The 18,810-nt window shown below is 46.5% G+C and overlaps 1 protein-coding gene and 1 non-coding gene across 2 annotated transcripts; one reads left to right on the top strand and one right to left on the bottom strand.

Annotated features, from left to right (window-relative positions):
* Nucleotides 1-3,887: 3,887 nt before the first annotated feature.
* Nucleotides 3,888-5,621, top strand: LOC127663764 (guanine nucleotide-binding protein-like 3-like protein). Its single transcript, XM_052155471.1, has one exon. The coding sequence runs from the start codon at nucleotides 3,888-3,890 to the stop codon at nucleotides 5,619-5,621; it is 1,734 nt and encodes a 577-aa protein (XP_052011431.1).
* Nucleotides 5,622-16,915: 11,294 nt separating this feature from the next.
* On the bottom strand, nucleotides 16,916-16,978 carry LOC127664318 (U7 small nuclear RNA). Its single transcript, XR_007973164.1, has one exon. It is a non-coding gene; the product is annotated as a U7 small nuclear RNA (small nuclear RNA).
* Between the last annotated feature and the right edge of the window lie 1,832 nt (nucleotides 16,979-18,810).

The following is an 18,810-nucleotide window of genomic DNA, read 5'->3' as shown; positions in this document are numbered from 1 at the left end:
GTTGGTGGTGATTGTTTTCAGTTGTTTTTGTTTGTTTGTTTTTTGTTTTTAAGATGTATTTATGTATGTGTACACTGTACCTATCTTCAGATGCACCAGAAGAGGGCGTCAGATCTCATTACAGATGGTTGTGAGCCACCATGTGGTTGCTGGGAATTGACTCAGGACCTTTGGAAGAGCAGTCAGTGCTCTTAACCATCTCTCCAGCCCTGTTTTCAGTTTTCTAAAAACCAAATTTGTATCTTTTGCCTGTTTAATTGAGAGCAATTCAAAGATTGCCCAAGTGGGATAAAATGAGGAAAAAGGCTAAAGAGACAACTCATTCAGCAAAATGCCCTGCTGCACATAGCCAGAGTTCTGGTCTACAGCAGCACAATAAAAAGAATAAATTGCAACCCTGTGACCTTATCACAGAGTGGGAAGAAACAGGAAATCCCTGGAGCTCACAGGGTTCAGTGAGAGACTGTGTCAACAGATAAGTTGGGAAGCGATTGAGGAAGACACACCACGTCAGCCTCCACACACGGGTCTCACACACACACACACACACACACACACTGCACATACACAAGTAGCATTTGCACATTGTTGGAAGAACTAGAAAGTGGCTTAAGTTTTTGGAATGCAACTTGTCATAAATATAATATTTTAAATATGCATGCACCTTAATTTGGGCATTCAACATCTAGGAATTTAAATCAAAGCATAGCCACAGATACGTGCAGAAGGATATTTACTATTCCAAGTTTATAATACTAAAATAATTGAGCAATATAAATGTTCAATAATAGGGAATTATTAAGTTGATCATGGTATACACATATGATAGAATACCTGGAAAAGATTGAATAGATATATAATATACTGACATGGAAAATTAGCAAAAGTTTGTTTTCTAAGAGGACCTCACAAAACTATGCAAAATTGGAAAGATCCATTTTTGGTTTGGTTTTGTTTCTTTACATTTTAAATGTTTTATCTGTTACTGAATTATGCAGATCGGGCCAGGCACATGGGGAGCCAGAGGGCATTGGTTCTGTCCTTGTACCTGTGGATTTTGGGACTCCAATACAGGTCTTCAGGCTTAACTGCAAGTGCCTTTTGCCTCTAAGCCATCTTGCTGGACCATTTTTCTTACACTTTATTGGTTGCAATGGTAAAAGAAAGAGAGAAAAGAAAACGTCAGCTCTTGATCCTGGCATCTGCAGCCCGTGGCCCTGCACCCACTGGTTTTTATAGACCATTGAAAATTTTAAACCATAAAAATGGATTCTTATATTAAAACATGAATTCTGTTGAATTATTCCTTAATGAAGCTGGACTTCCAGTTAGAATGGGATTCTCTTCCTAAGTCCTAACCTAGATTTTAATGTCTTGACTGTCTTACCTAGTTAATGTGTTCTGGTTTTCTCTCTGAATAAAACATATCAGTATAACAACAGTGAGTATCAGTCCCTCCACAAAAACTTGGAAAAAGCAACAGAGGCTGAAAGAATGTGTCAGAGCCCCTGGAATAGGAGTTACAGCAGGTTTGTGAGCTGCTGTGTGGGTGCTGAGAATCAAACACGGGTCCTCTGGAATAGCAGATAAGTTCTTAAACCCCAATATCTCAAACTGATACCACCTTCTTACATAAGTGCATCTGCAGTACAGACTTGGTCTACAAATGAGAAGATAGCAATCTCTTTATGGCAAAACCATAGATTCTGCTTCCTGTTATTGTTCTTTTAAATAAATTATATATCTGAATATTATTCCTGTGGCCGAGTAACTATAAGATTATTAATTTTGCAAGATAAAAGTTTTTAAATAACGATTGTCAGGAGGCCGAGCTCAGGCCATGGGGGAAGTGGCAGGTAAGACTCCACTAGAAATCAAGCCACCGAGCCATTAGCAGCTGGCCTGTAAGTCACTGGCTTTGGTCCCTAGGTGGTTAGGCCTTTCCTCATTCTGTGAGCTGTCTCTCAGCGTAGACATCGCCCTGACGCCCTTTTCTTCAGCAAGCCTGCCCTTGTTAACCTGTTATCATCTTGCTTGATTTCACTTGCTGCTCAGACATTTATCCACCTCATTTTCCCTCCTCCATGAAGCTCTCCTGACTCACACGACGACTGGATGCTGTGTATAATTGCCACCCTCATGCTAGACTGTAGCTCCATATGATCAAGGCAGTGTTGTAAACAAAAGCTATCTTTTGCTGTGTCCCAAGCACCTGGCACTAGCCCAGTGGAGAGCAACTTAATAAACACACGTCAAATGACTAAGGACCTGAATAAGCCTCATTAGTAGTAAGGAACCTGTGAATTTCCTTTCAGCATCTCCAGCTGAACTCTAAGTTGACTGCTTTCTCTTGCATGGTCAGGGTTCATGTGCCCGTGATCTCAGCATTTAGGAGGCCCGTGGGTCTGAAGTTAACTGGAGTTACACATCAAGATCCTGTCTCAGTCTAGGCATGGTGGCTCACAGCTGTAATTTTAATACTTCAAAGGATGGGCAAGAGGATCAGTACAAGTTAAAGACAAGCCCTAGCTCCAGAGCAAGTTCTAAGTCATGCTACGCCTCAAAGTGAGATCCCGTCTCAAAACAACAATTAAAAAGAAATCAGATCCGGGAATACAGCTCAGGGCTTGAGTGCTCGATTAGCACGTACGAGGATCTGGGCTCAGACCCTGCTACCAATTAGCCGACTAATAACTATAATTCATTAAAATAAACAAGAACAATAAAAAAGAATTCACACTCACAGTGTCTCGAGTAAGTGCTGATTGTTATTGGAGAGCTGAGCCCAAGGCACTCAGAGTGACTCGATCTGTTCCACAGAGAAGCCTTAGCTAACATGCGCAGAAGCTGGCTTCAATAATTTAACTTACTCTAGTTTATAGTGTGTTTTATTAATACCCTGATTACAGGTGTTGGTGGCGATATCAATACCACAGCAATTAAATAATGAAATCACAGAAGAACCATCGCAGGTAGACTATGGAACAAACTTAACAACCTGATTCCATCACTTAATTATGTCCCAGAGTAGGTTGCTGAGACACAGTGACATTAAGTGTCTCGTTCTTGATCACGGCATTCCTGCCCGTGAGTGTTCCCTGATCATTTTCTCATTTATAATTAACTGCTTATAATCTAATCCCCAATAAAACTCAAAGAACGTATACAATTTCTGTGTTGTGCATAGTTGTATTTATTAGTAATGTATCTGGCTATGCCTGGTCCAGGTTGTGACTAAGGTAAAAGCAATACTTGAGAGGGAGAATGTACCCACCTCTGATCACATTGAACTAAAGGTGCTGTCAATTGCTTACTTGCTGGTCTTCATTCACCCCAAAGAAAGAGAAAAACACTTTCAACTGATTAAAGACATCATCAGTTGATTAAAGGCATCATAAATTATGGGTTATTCCCCCAAATTCAAAAACATCAGTGTGTTATCTGGATAACAGAAGAACATGCTGGTATACAGGGTCGTGTTTACGCTATTCTTCTTTACTAAAGTAACTTAACTAAGGTCACATTAACACCTCTACATTTGTGCCACGGTTATTGGTAGATATAAGCAAAGGATATTGAAATAAAACTTTCGCATAGCAAATATAAGAAAAGTATTTATACATCATTTAAAAAATAAACCAAGTGGTTTTGAGGTGCTTTTCCATCGTTTGAATAAAGAGTTTATTGCCGAAACTCCGCCCTTGCGTATTACGCAAATGAGGTGGAGCAAAGAGCTTGGCTGGGCTCCGGAAGTCTGGGCGGAGCCTAGCTGCGCACTGCTCGACCTGCGACGTCGTGCTTCAAGCAGCTCTCCCAGGACCCTGCCGGAAGTGTCGAAAGAAGCGGACAGATTTGAACATCTCTCTTTTCCAGCTTCTCTGATCATCATGCTGAAGCTTAGACACAAAAACAAAAAACCAGGTAAAGGTTCCAAAGGCTGTTTGAAGCCCGCAAGGCAAAATGGGAAGAAAGTAACCTCCAGACCATCATGTGCTCCCCAGATGGTTCACGGCAACGACCATGCCAGTCGCGAGGCCGAATTAAAGAAGAAAAGGGTCAAGGAGATGAGGGAGAAGCAACAGGCTGCCCGGGAGCAAGAGAGACAGAGACACAGGACCTTGGAGAACTATTGTCAGGATGTCCTGACCCGACAGCAGGAGTTTGAGCAAAAGGAGGAAATTTTGCAGGAATTAAATATGTCTCCTCAGTTGGATGAAGAGGCCACAAGGAAGGCCTATTACAAGGAATTCCAGAAGGTGGTAGAGTACTCTGATGTGGTTCTGGAAGTCCTAGATGCCAGAGACCCATTGGGCTGCCGCTGTTTGCAGATGGAGGAGACTGTCCTTCACGCAGAAGGCAACAAGAAGCTGGTCTTGGTCTTAAATAAGATAGACCTGGTTCCCAAGGAGATTGTGGAAAAGTGGCTGGATTACCTTCACAATGAACTGCCAACTGTGCCTTTCAAGGCCAGCACCCAGCATCATCAGGTCAAAAACTTGACTCGGTGTAAAGTTCCAGTGGACCAGGCCTCTGAGGCACTGTTGAAAAGCAAAGCCTGCTTTGGAGCTGAAAACCTCATGAGGGTCCTGGGGAACTATTGTCGCCTGGGGCAAGTGCGTGGCCACATTCGCGTGGGTGTTGTAGGCCTTCCCAATGTGGGGAAGAGCAGTCTGATCAATAGTCTGAAGCGCGGCCGTGCGTGTAGTGTGGGAGCTGTTCCTGGTGTCACAAAATTCATGCAGGAGGTCCACCTAGACAAGTTTATCAGGCTGCTGGATGCACCCGGCATTGTCCCAGGACCCAGTTCGGAGGTGGGCACCCTCTTGCGTAATTGCATGCATGTGCAGAAGCTGGCAGACCCTGTGACCCCCGTGGAGACCATCCTTCAGCGCTGCAACCTGGAGGAGATTTCCAACTATTATGGTGTATCTGGATTCCAGACGACTGAGCACTTTCTGACTGCAGTGGCCCATCGCTTGGGAAAGAAGAAAAAGGGAGGCGGATGTAATCAGGCACAGGCTGCCAAAACTGTGCTGGCTGACTGGGCGCGTGGGAAGATCAGCTTCTATACGCCACCACCGCCCACTCACACTCTGCCCACCCATCTCAAGGCTGAGATTGTTAAGGAGATGACTGCGGTCTTTGATATAGAAGACACAGAGCAGGCCAATGAAGACACCATGGAATGCTTAGCTGTGGGAGAATCCGACGAGCTGTTGGGTGATCTGGACCCACAAGAAGTCGAGGCCAGGTGGCTCCATTCTCCAGAGGTGAAAATAGCAGATGCCACTGAAAATAAAGCCGCCGTGTATAAGATGGAAAATCTCACTGGGTATTGTACCAAACCGAACCGTCATCAGATGGGGTGGCCTAAATGCAACGTGGACCACCATCGCCCCCCAAATAACCATGTAGTAGGGGTCAGTTCTGTGGACCGTCGCCCGATGTTGCAGAGGATCCTGGAGTCAGACCCACTTCAACAAGGCCAGGCTCTGGCATCGGCCTTGAAGAATAAGAAAAAATTGCAGAAACGTTCAGATAAAATCGCCACTAAGTTGTCTGACTCCATGATGTCTATGCCTGACCTCTCTGGCAACTCCGATGACGGTGCTGGTGACTGAGCAGCGACCTTCCCCTCATAGTGCAGGTACTGCTTCCTGTGGGATGGGGGATCCAGATGCCTTTCCATTCTCCCCGAAGTACCTACCTAGTAGAACACCTCCATAGCACGTATCTTCTGCTGCGGAGTCCACCGTTCTTATCAAAGGTCTGGAGCTGCCGAACCCCAATACCTTCTACTTAATCCCTCCTGTCTTTGAAAATGACCTTGTGTTTGTTTGTTGTTGTTGTGGGGCTTTTTGTGTTTTTTTGGGGGGGGGGGGGTGTTTTGGTTTTTTGGATTTGGTTTTTTTGAGACAGGGTTTCTCTGTGTAGCCCTGGCTGTCCTGGAGCTCACTCTATTGACCAGGCTGGCCTCGAACTCTGAAATCTGCCTATCTCTGCCTCCCAGAGTGCTGGGATTACAGCGTGCGCCACCACCGCCCGGCCCTTGTGTTTGTTTTTGTGGTGCCAGGAATTGAACCTACTAGGTCCTCACGTTAGACAATCATTCTATTACTGAGATGTATCATCATCATCACCATCCATCATTATCTTGGGGGCGCTGCTTCTTCAGCCTCCCGAGTACTAGAATGACAGTCTTTTGCTACCATTCCCAGCTCCCACTGCGTTTTACAAGGTAAATAAATCAGCAGACGCTTGGCATGGTGGTAACATATCTGTAACCCTGACACTTGGGAGATTGGAGCTAGGGGGACTGTAAGTTATGGGACAGCCTGAACTGACCCTTTCTAAACAAAACAGCTCAAACCAAATAAGCAGAGTCCAGCTGGGCGCACGCCTTTAATCTTAGCACTCTGGGGCAGAGGCAGGTGAATCTTAGGAGTTTCGGGCCAGCCTGGTCTACTGAGCAAGTTCCAGGACAGCCAGGGCTGCATAGAGAAACCCCGTCTCAAAAAGCGAACAATAAAACAACAAAAAGAATTTGTAATTATTAAGAAAGCAAGTAAGCAGAGTCTACGGGCTGAGCATGGACCTTGCACTCTAAATTCCTGTCCTACCCTGTGAGTAAGGCGGATAAGGGGTAAGCTCTTGGACAGGTAAATGTTCTACAAGCTAGACTGCTGAGAAACCTGGTGGCGGTGGCAGCAGAGGTGGTGGTTGTCCCTGGATGCGTGAGCCTTTCGGTTTTTATCACCCTACAAGATCTCATTGCCTATGAGCCTTTCGGTTTTTATCACCCTACAAGATCTCATTGCCTACGTATTTTCCAAATCAATAGGTAGGTCCTCATCTGGGTAGTGTAGGAGTGGAGAAGGACAGTGGTGAGTCTTCTGTCTCTGGAAGTGTCTGGGGATAGGGTAGAAGATTCTAGAAGGGGTATACCTGTTGTAGTAAGTTGGAAAGCCATTGGCTGCAGGATGTTTAGGAAATGTAAATGGAACCTGTTTTCTGGAAGGAGTAAGGCGCAGAAGGCTGTCAGAATGTGCTCGTGTTAACATTAAGTGGTGGTGTGCTAGGTTTAAAACTTGAGTCTTATTCAAATCTTACGCTAGCCTTTTGGTTTGCATTATTTTGCCTTCTCAACAAAGGAGCACCACTTTGTAGTGTTTTCTGTTGTCATGTATTTAAAATATATTTACTCTGGTTAAAAAAAAGGTAGTGCTTTATTAAAAAAAAACTATGCTTTTCAAGTCTCTTTAAATAATGTCCAACTTAATTCACTGATCTCACTTTAAGTTTTGGTAGATAATAATATATTAGAAATAAAAAGGATCTAGATTCTTGGGAACATAATCATGCCACAATAAAATAGAACGTGTGGGCGGCTCCCACCAGTGCTCCAAGCACTGAGAATGCTGAGGCAGGGAGATGGCTGTGTGGCCGAGTCCAGCCTGGGCTGCAGAGTCAGAGGCAGACTCAGAGCAAAACAAAATAACGTGGGGCTCTAGGTATTCTAACTCTAATGTTATCTCACGTGGGGGGTGGGGTAGCGTGTGCACGCACAGAGAGGGGTTTTCCCGTATAGCCTGGTGTAGTCCTGAACTTTTTAGCCCCCTGATTAGCTTCCCAAGTGCTGGGATTACAGTGTTTGCTATCACGCCTGGCTATCTCTTTATTCTTGAAATTTTTCTTGGGTCTTTTCCCTTAAAAAAATTTTTTTTATATGATAAATCTCGTCATTTTATGATTTTAAGTTCTGTAAGTTTGGACACCTTTTAACAGGGGTGGCCTGCCCTCATAATCAAGATAGAGAATTTTTGTGGCATTTTCCCAAACTTACTGCGTCCTCTTGTAGTATACATAGTCCTGCCCCCATCCTCAGCTCCTAGCAGGCACAGACCTCCTTCCTGTTCCTTAGTGTGAGTGTGGTAAGCCACATGGGGGTTTATTTTAAGGCATTAAGCCTTTAGCTTTTTCCTTTTAAATCTTACATTCAAGTTAGATGCAGCTGCATAAGCTCTGATAAGCGCATAAAGACAAGCAGTCATGAACAAAGGACAGAAGAGTCTGTCAGCCTCCCCTCCGCCAGTCCCGGTGTTTTACAGTCAGATCGTGTTCTTTCCTGACAGTCACTGGCCTGTGCCTTCACTTTAGGGCTTGTTTTTTGAAAAGAGTTGTAAGTGGAATTTAACAGTATGTAACTTTTGAAAATAATGTGTTATAAATTATAGATTTGAGATCCATATCACTGGATGGATCAGTAGTTTTGATCTCTGTTTCATATGCTATTGTGTGGATGTCTTACTGCTTATTCAACCCCAAGCGGATGATATTCTTTACAGTGGAAGAGGAAGTTTTAAATAAAAATTCTAAAAATCAAAAATAGAGTTTATTGCCTCACTGACCACAGAGTTCTCAGTGCCTACCATGGAGGCACTGGCTCCAGGTTTCGAGTCCCTTACCTCTGCCACCTCCACATACTGGCCTTGAACCCGACCTTGCCTTCCTTGAAGCAAACAGATGCTGGAGGCAGTCCAGGCCTCACATCTGTTCACCACGCATGGAAGCAAGCCTCCCATTTTTCATCCTTGAGGTTTAAGGTTCTTTAAAAAAAAAAAAAAGATTTATTAGTTCATGTAAGTACTGTAGCTGTCTTCAGACACACCAAAAGAGGGCGTCAGATCTCATTGTGGACAGTTGTGAGCCACCATGTGGTTACTGGGATTTGAACTCAGGGCCTCTAGAAGAGCAGTCAGTGCTCTTAACCGCTGAGCCATCTCTCCAGCCCCTGAGGTTCATTCTTATTGACCAGCTTTAGTCACAAGCAACTCAGCCAAATCCTTAGGAGCACAGATCCCAGAGCCAAGCTGCTGCCTGAGGTGAGAGACCACCCCGGCTCACACACAGAGCAGCCCAGAAGCGGCCATGATAGCTCCCACTTCATGGTATCATCACAAGACTAGAAGGGCACCTGTGACATTTAGAACCTAGTAAATCAATAAATGCTATTAAAGTGTTGATGAATAATGTGGTGGTGGTGATGGTGGTGGTGGTGGGTGGTGGTGGTGGTAGTGGTGGTGGGTGGTGATGGTGGTAGTGGTGGTGATGGTGGTGATGGGTGGTGATGGCGGTGGGGTGGTGGTGGGGTGGTGGTGGTGGTGGTGGTGGTGGTGGTGATGATGGTGGTGGTGGGTAGTGGTGGTGGTGGTGATGGTGGTGGTGGTGATGATGGTGGTGGTGGGTGGTGATGGTGGTGGTGGGTGGTGATGGTGGTGGGTGGTGGTGGTGGTGGGGTGGTGGTGGTGGTGGTGATGATGGTGGTGGTGGGTAGTGATGGTGGTGGTGGTGGTGGTGGTGGTGGTGATGATGGTGGTGGTGATGATGGTGGTGGTGGGTGGTGATGGTTGTGGTGGGTGGTGATGGTGGTGGTGGGTGGTGATGGTGGTGGGGTGGTGGTGGGGTGGTGGTGGTGGTGGTGGTGGTGATGATGGTGGTGGTGGGTAGTGATGGTGGTGGTGGGTGGTGATGGTGGTGGTGGGTGGTGATGGTGGTGGGGTGGTGGTGGGGTGGTGGTGGTGGTGGTGGTGGTGGTGATGATGGTGGTGGTGGGTAGTGATGGTGGTGGTGGTGGTGATGGTGGTGGTGGTGATGATGGTGGTGGTGGGTGGTGATGGTGGTGGTGTGTGGTGATGGTGGTGGGGTGGTGGTGGTGGTGGTGGTGGTGGGTGGTGATGGCGGTGGGGTGGTGATGGTGGTGGTGGGTGGTGATGGTGGTGGTGGGTGGTGATGGCGGTGGGGTGGTGGTGGTGGTGGTGGTGGTGATGATGGTGGTGGTGGTGATGGTGGTGGTGGTGATGATGGTGGTGGTGGGTGGTGATGGTGGTGGTGGGTGGTGATGGTGGTGGTGGGTGGTGATGGCGGTGGGGTGGTGGTGGTGGTGGTGATGGTGGTGGGTGGTGGTGATGGCGGTGGGGTGGTGGTGGTGGTGGTGATGGTGGTAGTGGGTGGTGATGGTGGTGGTGGGTGGTGATGGTGGTGGGGTGGTGGTGGTGGGGTGGTGGTGGTGATGATGTTGGTGGTAGGTGATGGTGGTGGTGGGTGGTGGTGGTGGTAGTGGTGGTGGTGGTGATGGTGGTGGTGGTGGTAGGTGATGGTGGTGGTGGTGGTGGTGGTGGTGGTGGTAGGTGATGGTGATGGTGGTGGTGGTGGTGGTGGTGGTAGGTGGTGGTGATGATGGTGGTGGTGGGTGGTGATGGTGGTGGTGGGTGGTGGTGGCGGTGGTGGTGGTGGTGGTGGTGGTGGTGATGTAATGATGACAACAGTGACTATAACAATGACTCCTAACACTGAAGTAATCCCTGTGGCTATAGTGGACCGTGCTGACCAGTTTAGCCTACATTAAACCTTGCCTCCTGAGCATGTCTGGGTGCACACGGACCCTCACATATGAACGGGAAGACATGACTAGGGGGACTAAGTATGAGAATCAGGCAGCGACAACCAACAAATGTCAAGTGCACAAACCGTGGTTTTAACTCACAAGGTCATTTGATAAATCATAGTCCAAAATAAATACCACATGTTCATGGAAAATAACCACCCTACGTTTTTTATCTTTCTCAGGCATGTACATCCGTATATTGAGGCTCTACATTATGTGAATTATACATCTTAAACTGCTACGTAGGCTTTTCTCTGCTCACATTTAATTGTTCTAACTACTCAGGACTCCCTGGCGTTCTCCGCTTGCCGGGCAGGCAGAGCGACAGCAGAGTGCTTTTTGACCTCACACCTTCCACTCACAGTTCCGCAGAGTGAGAATCTTACTTTAATTGAAACACTATCATAACGTGTGACTAGGGTCCTAAAAAACCACCATGTGACCTTTCTTTTTTATTGTTATTAAGTAGACCGTTTCCTATCTGAAAAATCGTGAGTTCCTGCGTATATTCTGCGTGTGTCTTTTCACTTCCGGTGAGTTTCCTGAGGGCAGAAGCAGCCCCTACTCTGCTTGTTTGCTGTAGCTCCTAAGACAGCATGTGGCATATCATAGATAATCACAGTTCTAAACACATTTTTCACTCATTCTTTGAGCCTTTCATACCTCGCATTTTTCATGCCCCGTCTCCTCCCAGATCCATCCCCCACTCTATAAGCAGGCCACCTAGTGTCCTCATCCTTCTTTTAGATCTGAGTCCTGTCAGTAGCGCCTATAGGCTCTTAGGCATGTAAGCATCCACGAGAGCATGTTACACCTACCAGGGCCCTGATGCTTGAAGAAAGCTTAACGTTCCCCCTCCCGACACCTATCAGTTACCATAGACCCACGGATATACGAGGGACCTTGTGCCCACCTCCCAACTGTACACTGGCACTTTGTCTATCTTGAGCTTGAACGAACAGTCTTGGACGCGCTGTCACAAGCACCCTGAGTTCTAGAATGCAGCTGCCTTATTGTGTATGAGAAACGTGATCCTGTAGTCATCCACCGCCTCTGAGCTCCCACCGCTGGCTTTCACGTTCTTCCCAGCGGTTCTTCTGCAACACGCCTGAGCCTTGGGAGGCACAGAGAGTTACACAATGTCGCATTGAGGAATGAGCCCTCAGCAGTCGCTTGTTTTCGTCACTACGACCAGTTGTGGGTCGCTGTTAACAACCCTCCACTGCAAGAAGCAGCTTGTCTGATGAGGCCTGAAAGATGCTGGTCTACGGCTACGGAAAGGAGTTATTAGGAATTAGTTTATTAAAATGTCTCCTCAAAAGACTAACAGCAGGAGGGTCTCTTCTAGCCTCGATGCTTTGTCTAGCCACAGGTTCTTGGGCCCAGTAAGTGTGCCAGGTGTGGTCTCCACTTACAGAGCAGTCTTTAAAGCCAACTAGAAAGTGCCCCATGCCACTATTACACCAGTTGGCTTATCTCTCCAGGCCGTTTATTGTTGTAAACCAAACTCTCAGTTGGACTAAGACTGATGATTTCTTTTCTGAGATCGTGCACAGCGCCTTCCAGCACTATGAAAGCTGCCCAGTATGGGCAGAGCTTGCAGACAAGGCGGAGCTTGCAGACAAGGCGGAGCTTCCAGACAAGGCGGAGCTTCCAGACAAGGCGGAGCTTCCAGACAAGGCGGAGCTTCCAGACCAGTGCCAGCTCGGTGTCTCCATGTCCCATGACTCCTGTGTCTTGACTTCAGCAATAGAGTCTTCCCGTCAACTTCTGTGGGGAACTCAGGGGCAAGGGCAACAGCCTGCAATATTTGGAGGATGCAGAGGTTACTCGTTCCTAACATTGGGCTTTTTATTGATATCTGCAGCTTTTAACTGGGTAGTTTAGTCCAAACTCCAAAAAGTAATGTACATGGCTAGATCTGGTAAGGGTAAGGTGGGAAAAGATACTTCCTGAGTTTATCCGAAAGAGACCTCTGGTTCTGCAATGTTTACCTTCTCATTCTCCACAGAAGAAATCGCCCTCTTCTGAAGCCCACGGTAGCTGGACGCATTTCTCAGATCCCCCTGTAGGTAAATATGACTATATGATTATACCAATGCATCCTAAAAAGCCAAATAGTGAATGGTACTTCTTGAGAGTCTTTAGCATCTCCCCAAGAATCTTTTTAAAGATGAAAGAGAAAAAGAAAGAAAGAGAGAGAGAGAGAGAGAAAGGGAGAGAGAAAGAGGAAGGAAGGAAGGAAGGAAGGAAGGAAGGAAGGAAGGAAGGAAGGAAGGAAGGAAGGAAGGAAGGGAGGAAGGAAGGAAGGAAAGAAAGATGCACCTCCGTCCTCCCTCATGGCGGCTGAAATTTGAACGAGGTGGCTGGAGCGCAAAGAGCCTTCAGACATTGAAGAGAACAAGCAATAAAGTTGGACCCCTGCCTGTGGGGAGCACCACACCACCTTTACAGCCTGCCCTGAGCTGCTTCCTGCAAGAGGAAGAATGGCTTCCACCTTTATTTAATCTCTATGATTTGTTTGTTTGGGATTTAGCAGAAGTCTGTTTTCATGTCTTAGGGATGGCTAAACAGAATCCTGGGTGGCACTTATTCTGTGTGATTAATAATGTAAAAGATCAAGAAACAGAATTAACAAACTTAATATTTTAAAGGACTTCATGCAACTATGCTTCTCCTTGGAAACAAGTTCTGCCTAGTCAGCAAAAATATTCAACTTCCTTTCCCGTTTCCTGGGCCCTAAGGTTTCAAACACGGTTCATAAATTCACTATGTTTTACAAAAGACAAACTTCTATGGACCTTAGCTAACTCCCCTTTCAGTCCCAGACTGAGCAATCTCCTTGGCAACCCCTGGAGACATTTTAGGAGACAAGTCACCACAAAAGCACCAGCAGGAAGGCTTTTCACAATCATGCCCTCCTGACCCTGGAGATTCACTGCTGCGAGGAATGGACCCATAAAGATACACACGCCGAGCGTCAAAGGCTCACTTTCCCACGTTTGACCGCTGGGCCCCAGAAGAATGTATTTTAGGGTCTAACTTTGACACATCTGCCCCACCTTTGTGACGAATGTCAAAATGTCCCCACTAAATCCACCCTACAGCATAACCCGAAACGGAATTGTATTGGGGCATAAACAATGAGGGCAACACTTCCAATATATGCAGTGACAGCAAGCCACCCAAAGGTTTGGGGCATGTCTCCGACATGAAACAAACCTTGCGACCTGCTTAGAACGCTCAGGGTCACTCTTTCTCATGAACACATACCTACATCTGCCATGGGTGAGGAATGACAGCCAATGCTAGCTGCCTAAGGAGACCTCCCCAGTGTGTGTGTGGGGGTGGGTGGGTGTGGGTGTGCATGTGGGTGTGTGTCAGGGTACAGAGGTCAGAGGTCAACCTCCCATTCCCTCTTCAGGAGCCATCCATCTCATTCATGGAGACAGGATCTCTCACAGAGATGTAGAAACTTGCTAATTAGACACAACTGGTTAGCCTGAAAGCCTGCCACCCCACCCCACCCCAAACCGGGATCACAAGCAAGTCCCCTACTTTAACTTTATGTGGGTTCTGGGCATGGAACTCTGATCCTCGTGCTTGCACAAATGTTTAACCAGCTGAGCCACCAGCCTAGCTCTCTTTGCTTTTACCTCAACAAATGTCTGTATTACCTTCTCTGATCAACTTCACTGGCCTTATTCCAAAGAGAAGCTGACTCCAGATGGGAATTTGGGCAAGTGATCCACGCACGATTCATCCATGCAGGACAAGAGTGCACACAAAGACCATCAGTGGGCAGTGATGCCCCAGCTACAAGCTTCCAATGTCCAGCCATTAAGCCGCAGCGTGGCTATGGCACAGCGTCCCAAGCCACTGTGCTACACCTCTTCCCTAAGGTGTGGCTGACGATGGCTACAGTGCCAGCATGGATGACTGAGGTTGGCAGATGGTACATCCAGGAAGATACGGTCCGTGGCTGAACGCAGAGGGAGGAGTGGGCAGAGGGAAGGGTCCTCGGCTACCTTTACCCCTAGGCTGAGGTTTAGTCCCGTGTATTGATACTTTTATTACCGTTTCTCTGACCTCTACAAACCCAGCACACCATTGGAAAGAAACCATGCAGCACTGTTTTGTGGACTGGAGCCTTTCAGATAAATAAGAGACTAAGGCGTAACCTTGAAAGAAAACATTTTAGTCGGTGTAACTGCCTGGCACTTCTGCTGTTTTAATTAACAGTAACCCCCACCTCTATCTCACCCTCACCGCAGAGTACATATGTCTGAAGGAAATGTGAATGTCACTTCTAAGGATGTGCCGCTTGTGTCAAGTGTTAAGAGAAAACGCACTGCTTAAGACGGGTCCAAAATGATGGTTGTGCTAACTGTTCTTTTATAAAAATGAGCTAGAGCTGGGCATGGTGGTACACTCTGCAGTCTAGCTTCCAGGGAGACTGAGGTGTGAGTTCAAGGCTCGCCTGGGCAACATAGCAAAACTATGCTAAAAACAGCCCTAAGTTAAAGCAAGATTTCCCACTTTCTTTTATGTTTAGCATACTAATACCTTCTACTTTTACAGCCATAATAAATAACTTAATTTTAACAAACTAAAGTTAACTTTTATTTCAGGTATTAAAATTATTGCTCATTGCTAACTATAAATACAGTGATTTTAATTTGCATTACATCCATTAACTTTAGAGGATTGTTTTGGTTTTATGGTTAGAGCTTCACATGTTATATATCCCACTAGTGTGAACTGTCCCATTATTCAATCCAAGGAGACAAGATGCATATGAATGACTGTCAAAAGTTGGTTGAGACAGGAACTAAAAATAAATAAATAAGTAAAGACATCTTGGAGTACTGGAGTACTTAGACGCTAGACAGAATGGTGACTCATACACTGAACTACATATCATTAGTCATTCCATACGCAACGGTTAGCCTTATGTTATATGAGTTACATATCTATGAGCTATCTTTTAAAGCAGTTCATACGAGGACGCCACAGTGAGGCGGTTTGAATGAAAATGTGTGGGCCAAGTAGAACCGTGTCACCAGACAGAAAAACTAGTAAGATCGAGCAGATTAAGGAACCCCAACAATTCTCATAATTGAGAAGGGTAGGTGTTTGAATCTGCCCCTGACCAGATTCCTGTGCTGGAGCACATGACCATGTTACCCCACTAAGAGGACCTGAGTTCTCCATGTTAATGAGGTATCTAGGTGGGCCCTAAGGGTTTACTCATAAACTTCCCTTCCTGGGCATTCCTTCCTGCAAAAGGTCCATCTCTGTTCCACCCTGAGTAAGTTGTATGCATCCTCATCTGCCACAAATAAAGTCTGAATAAGCAAGGTCTCCTTCACCCTTACCACTGTGAGGGCAGCCGTCATCATACAGAGCAGGCCTCTCTGCACTCCTGGCACACACCCTGAGCTAAGCCAGATTCCCCCACCCTGGGCTCATCTCAGACCTGCTTCCACACTTCTCAACTCTTCAAGGTTCCCAGCAGCATCTGGGTGCCCAGGAATTTGAGAACCACAGCCTCCGTCCCAGCCCCAACTATTTCTCACCCAGAGAAACACGGGCTGGATTCCCTATCTGAGGATACCTTTCACTTCCCCTGAGTGGCGTGTCCCACAAGCCTGGCACCCCAGTGGCAGCAAGGAAGGAACTTAGCCTAGTGACTCTGTGTTTCACCTCCCTAAGCAGCGTCCTGGCACCCAGCGGCAAGGTGAAACACAGGTCCACAAAGATGGGCCCCACAGGCTCACATGTTTGAATGGCTGATCCCCAGTTGGTGGTACTGTTTGGGAAGGATTGGGAGGTGTGGCCTCATTGGAGAAGGTGAATTGGAGAAGGTTTCGAATGCTCACATTATTCCAGTCAGCTCTCTGCTTCATGCTTGTGGTCTCAACATGTAAGCCTCAGCTACTGCTCCAGTGCCATACCTACCTGTCTGCTGCCTTGCTCCCTGTCATGATGGTCATGACTCTAACGCTCTGAATCGGTAAGTCCCTAATAAACTCTTATTTTATAAGTTGCCTTGGCCAAGGTGTCTCTTTATAGCGTGGAAAATGGCGACAGTAAATGATGTCATTGAAATTGTGTGCCTGTCTTTTTTTTTTTATTCCTTCTAATGACATTTGATGCATATGTATCTGGAATTACTAACTGAAACTTGTTTGTAAATACGTTTGGGTTTTTTTTTTTAGGCATGTTCATCAAAAAACAAATACAGAAATAATTGTTAAGGAAGACTGAAACCACTATGAATATCAAATAAAACAGTGAAAAGTATCAACGGTGTAACAGGAACTGCCAAGAACCGGCCTCAGCTTAGAAGAGGGTCCTGAGGAAGGGGTGTTTGAGAACAGTGGAAGAACCACTCAGTCAATGATGGGGTGCAAGCTGACATCTCTATTCTGCTCAAAATAGCTCACTAGACACCTCTCTAGGTAGCACATGGGTTTTCCAACCAAAGTCAGAAAATCTGCTAGACAAAATTCTAAAAGAGCTGTGTTAGCGCTCTAGGTAGCTCTCCCTTGCAGTCCAGTCTGTTATTTGCATATCAGTTCTGTCATTTGCCCCAGGTTCCTTTTCGATTACCCCACAAATCAGTATGTTATGACCTTAGCCCCTTGATTTTTAGAAAAAGACAGCAAGTACATTTATTTTATTATACCAACTCCTATGCGGTTCACTGGACACAGAGCTTGTGGTTGCCAAATCTAGACATACAATGGCTATTTTTATGTGAGAAAGTTAGCTTTTGTTTTCCAGCTAGTTCACTAAGCTTGGCTGTATTGGAACTTGCTCTGTAGACAGACTTTGAACACAGAAATCTGCCTGTGTCAAGGTGTCTTGTCACAGCAACAGAGAAGTAACTAACCCACTTCCATCTTTTTATTTTTTTTTACACTCTAGATTTTATTCCCCCACACACATCCACCCACCCCCTCCCCAGACTGTTCCACATCCCATACCTCCTCCCCACCCCCTGCTGCCATGAGATCACCACCCCACCCCCCACATGACCTCTAAATCCCCTGGGGCCTCCAGCTTCTTGAGGGTTAGGTGCATCTTCTCTGATTGAACACAGACGGGCAGTCCTCTTATGTTGGGGGCCTCATATCAGCTGCTGTATGCTGCCTGTGTGGTGGTCCAGTGGTTGATAGATCTTGGGGGTCCAGATTAATTGAGACAGCTGGTCCTTCTACAGGGTCGCTCTCCTCAGCTTCTTTCTGCCTCTCCCTATTTCCACCACTGGCGTCAGCAGCTTCTGTTGGATGCGAATATCTGCATCTGACTCTCAGCTGCCTTTTAGGTCTTCCAGAGTGCGGTCATGCTCACACTTCACCTTTTCAAAATGAGAACAAGAGGGTTTAAATGTGCAAATGCCGCACTGGGCACTTAAACTAAGAGGTCAGAAGAAAAGTCCCCTGATGATTGTGACCAGCTCTCCTGTCTACCCTTTCTTGCAAAAACAGGAGTAGGGACAGTAAGAGAGGATTGACTCAGTGGTACCCCAAAGCCATCATTGTTAACTCTGTAAAACCTGTGACGGAGGCCAGTTCAGTCTCAGCATTGTGATGTCAGCACTGACCCCACAGTAAGGGCTGATCAAGTGAGTCTCAGAGACACAACAGGTGTCCTTAGTGAAGGCAGGAGGATCGGGCGTGGGCTCTCCCACCAGGACATGCCAAAGTGACCCCCACCCTCAACAGAGGAATTACTTCTCCCTTTGCGGACAGTAGATAAAATGAAGACATGCTTGTTGTCAGGAGTCTGACCTGGGAAAGGTGCCCATGAGACCAACAGTATACATCCTAATCCTCCTTCCTGGGACTTTGATTTTATAGGCTGCCTTTGATGGGGAACTTTAGGAGTCTGGGGAGATTAAGGTACAAACAGAGGCCTTGCTACTATTTCTGTCTTCGCAGACTGCTGTCATGTGATGGAGCCCCTGCTGGCTGGGCTGCTGGCTCCTGGCACATGAAACCTGCCAGCCCACGTCCCCTGGCACCCAGGGAGCATATGGTGTCAGGGTCAATATTTACCTTCACTGAATGCCTGTGGTGCTTTGGTCTGTTTGTTTATTTATTCGACAGGTAATTAGGTTTCACAGAGTAAAGTCTCTTTGTTCTGGATTTGGGTTACAGAGCATCTGAGCTACAGAAAGAGCAGATTTCAGACAAGCCTGCCCAAGCCTTGGTGTGTGGGGCTTGCCTGCAGCTGTGCCCTGATCCAAGGAAAAGGGGAACACCCATGTGATTAGACGTGTAAATGCAGTGACTAGACTGCTGTTATCACATACGACATGGTAAATATGACAGCATATATTTGAGTACACTATTAAA

Source organism: Apodemus sylvaticus, chromosome 13 (assembly GCF_947179515.1).
Source record: "Apodemus sylvaticus chromosome 13, mApoSyl1.1, whole genome shotgun sequence".
NCBI lineage: Eukaryota > Metazoa > Chordata > Mammalia > Rodentia > Muridae > Apodemus > Apodemus sylvaticus.
Note: the sequence above shows the minus strand (reverse complement) of the source record. Positions and strands in the feature narration are given on the sequence as shown.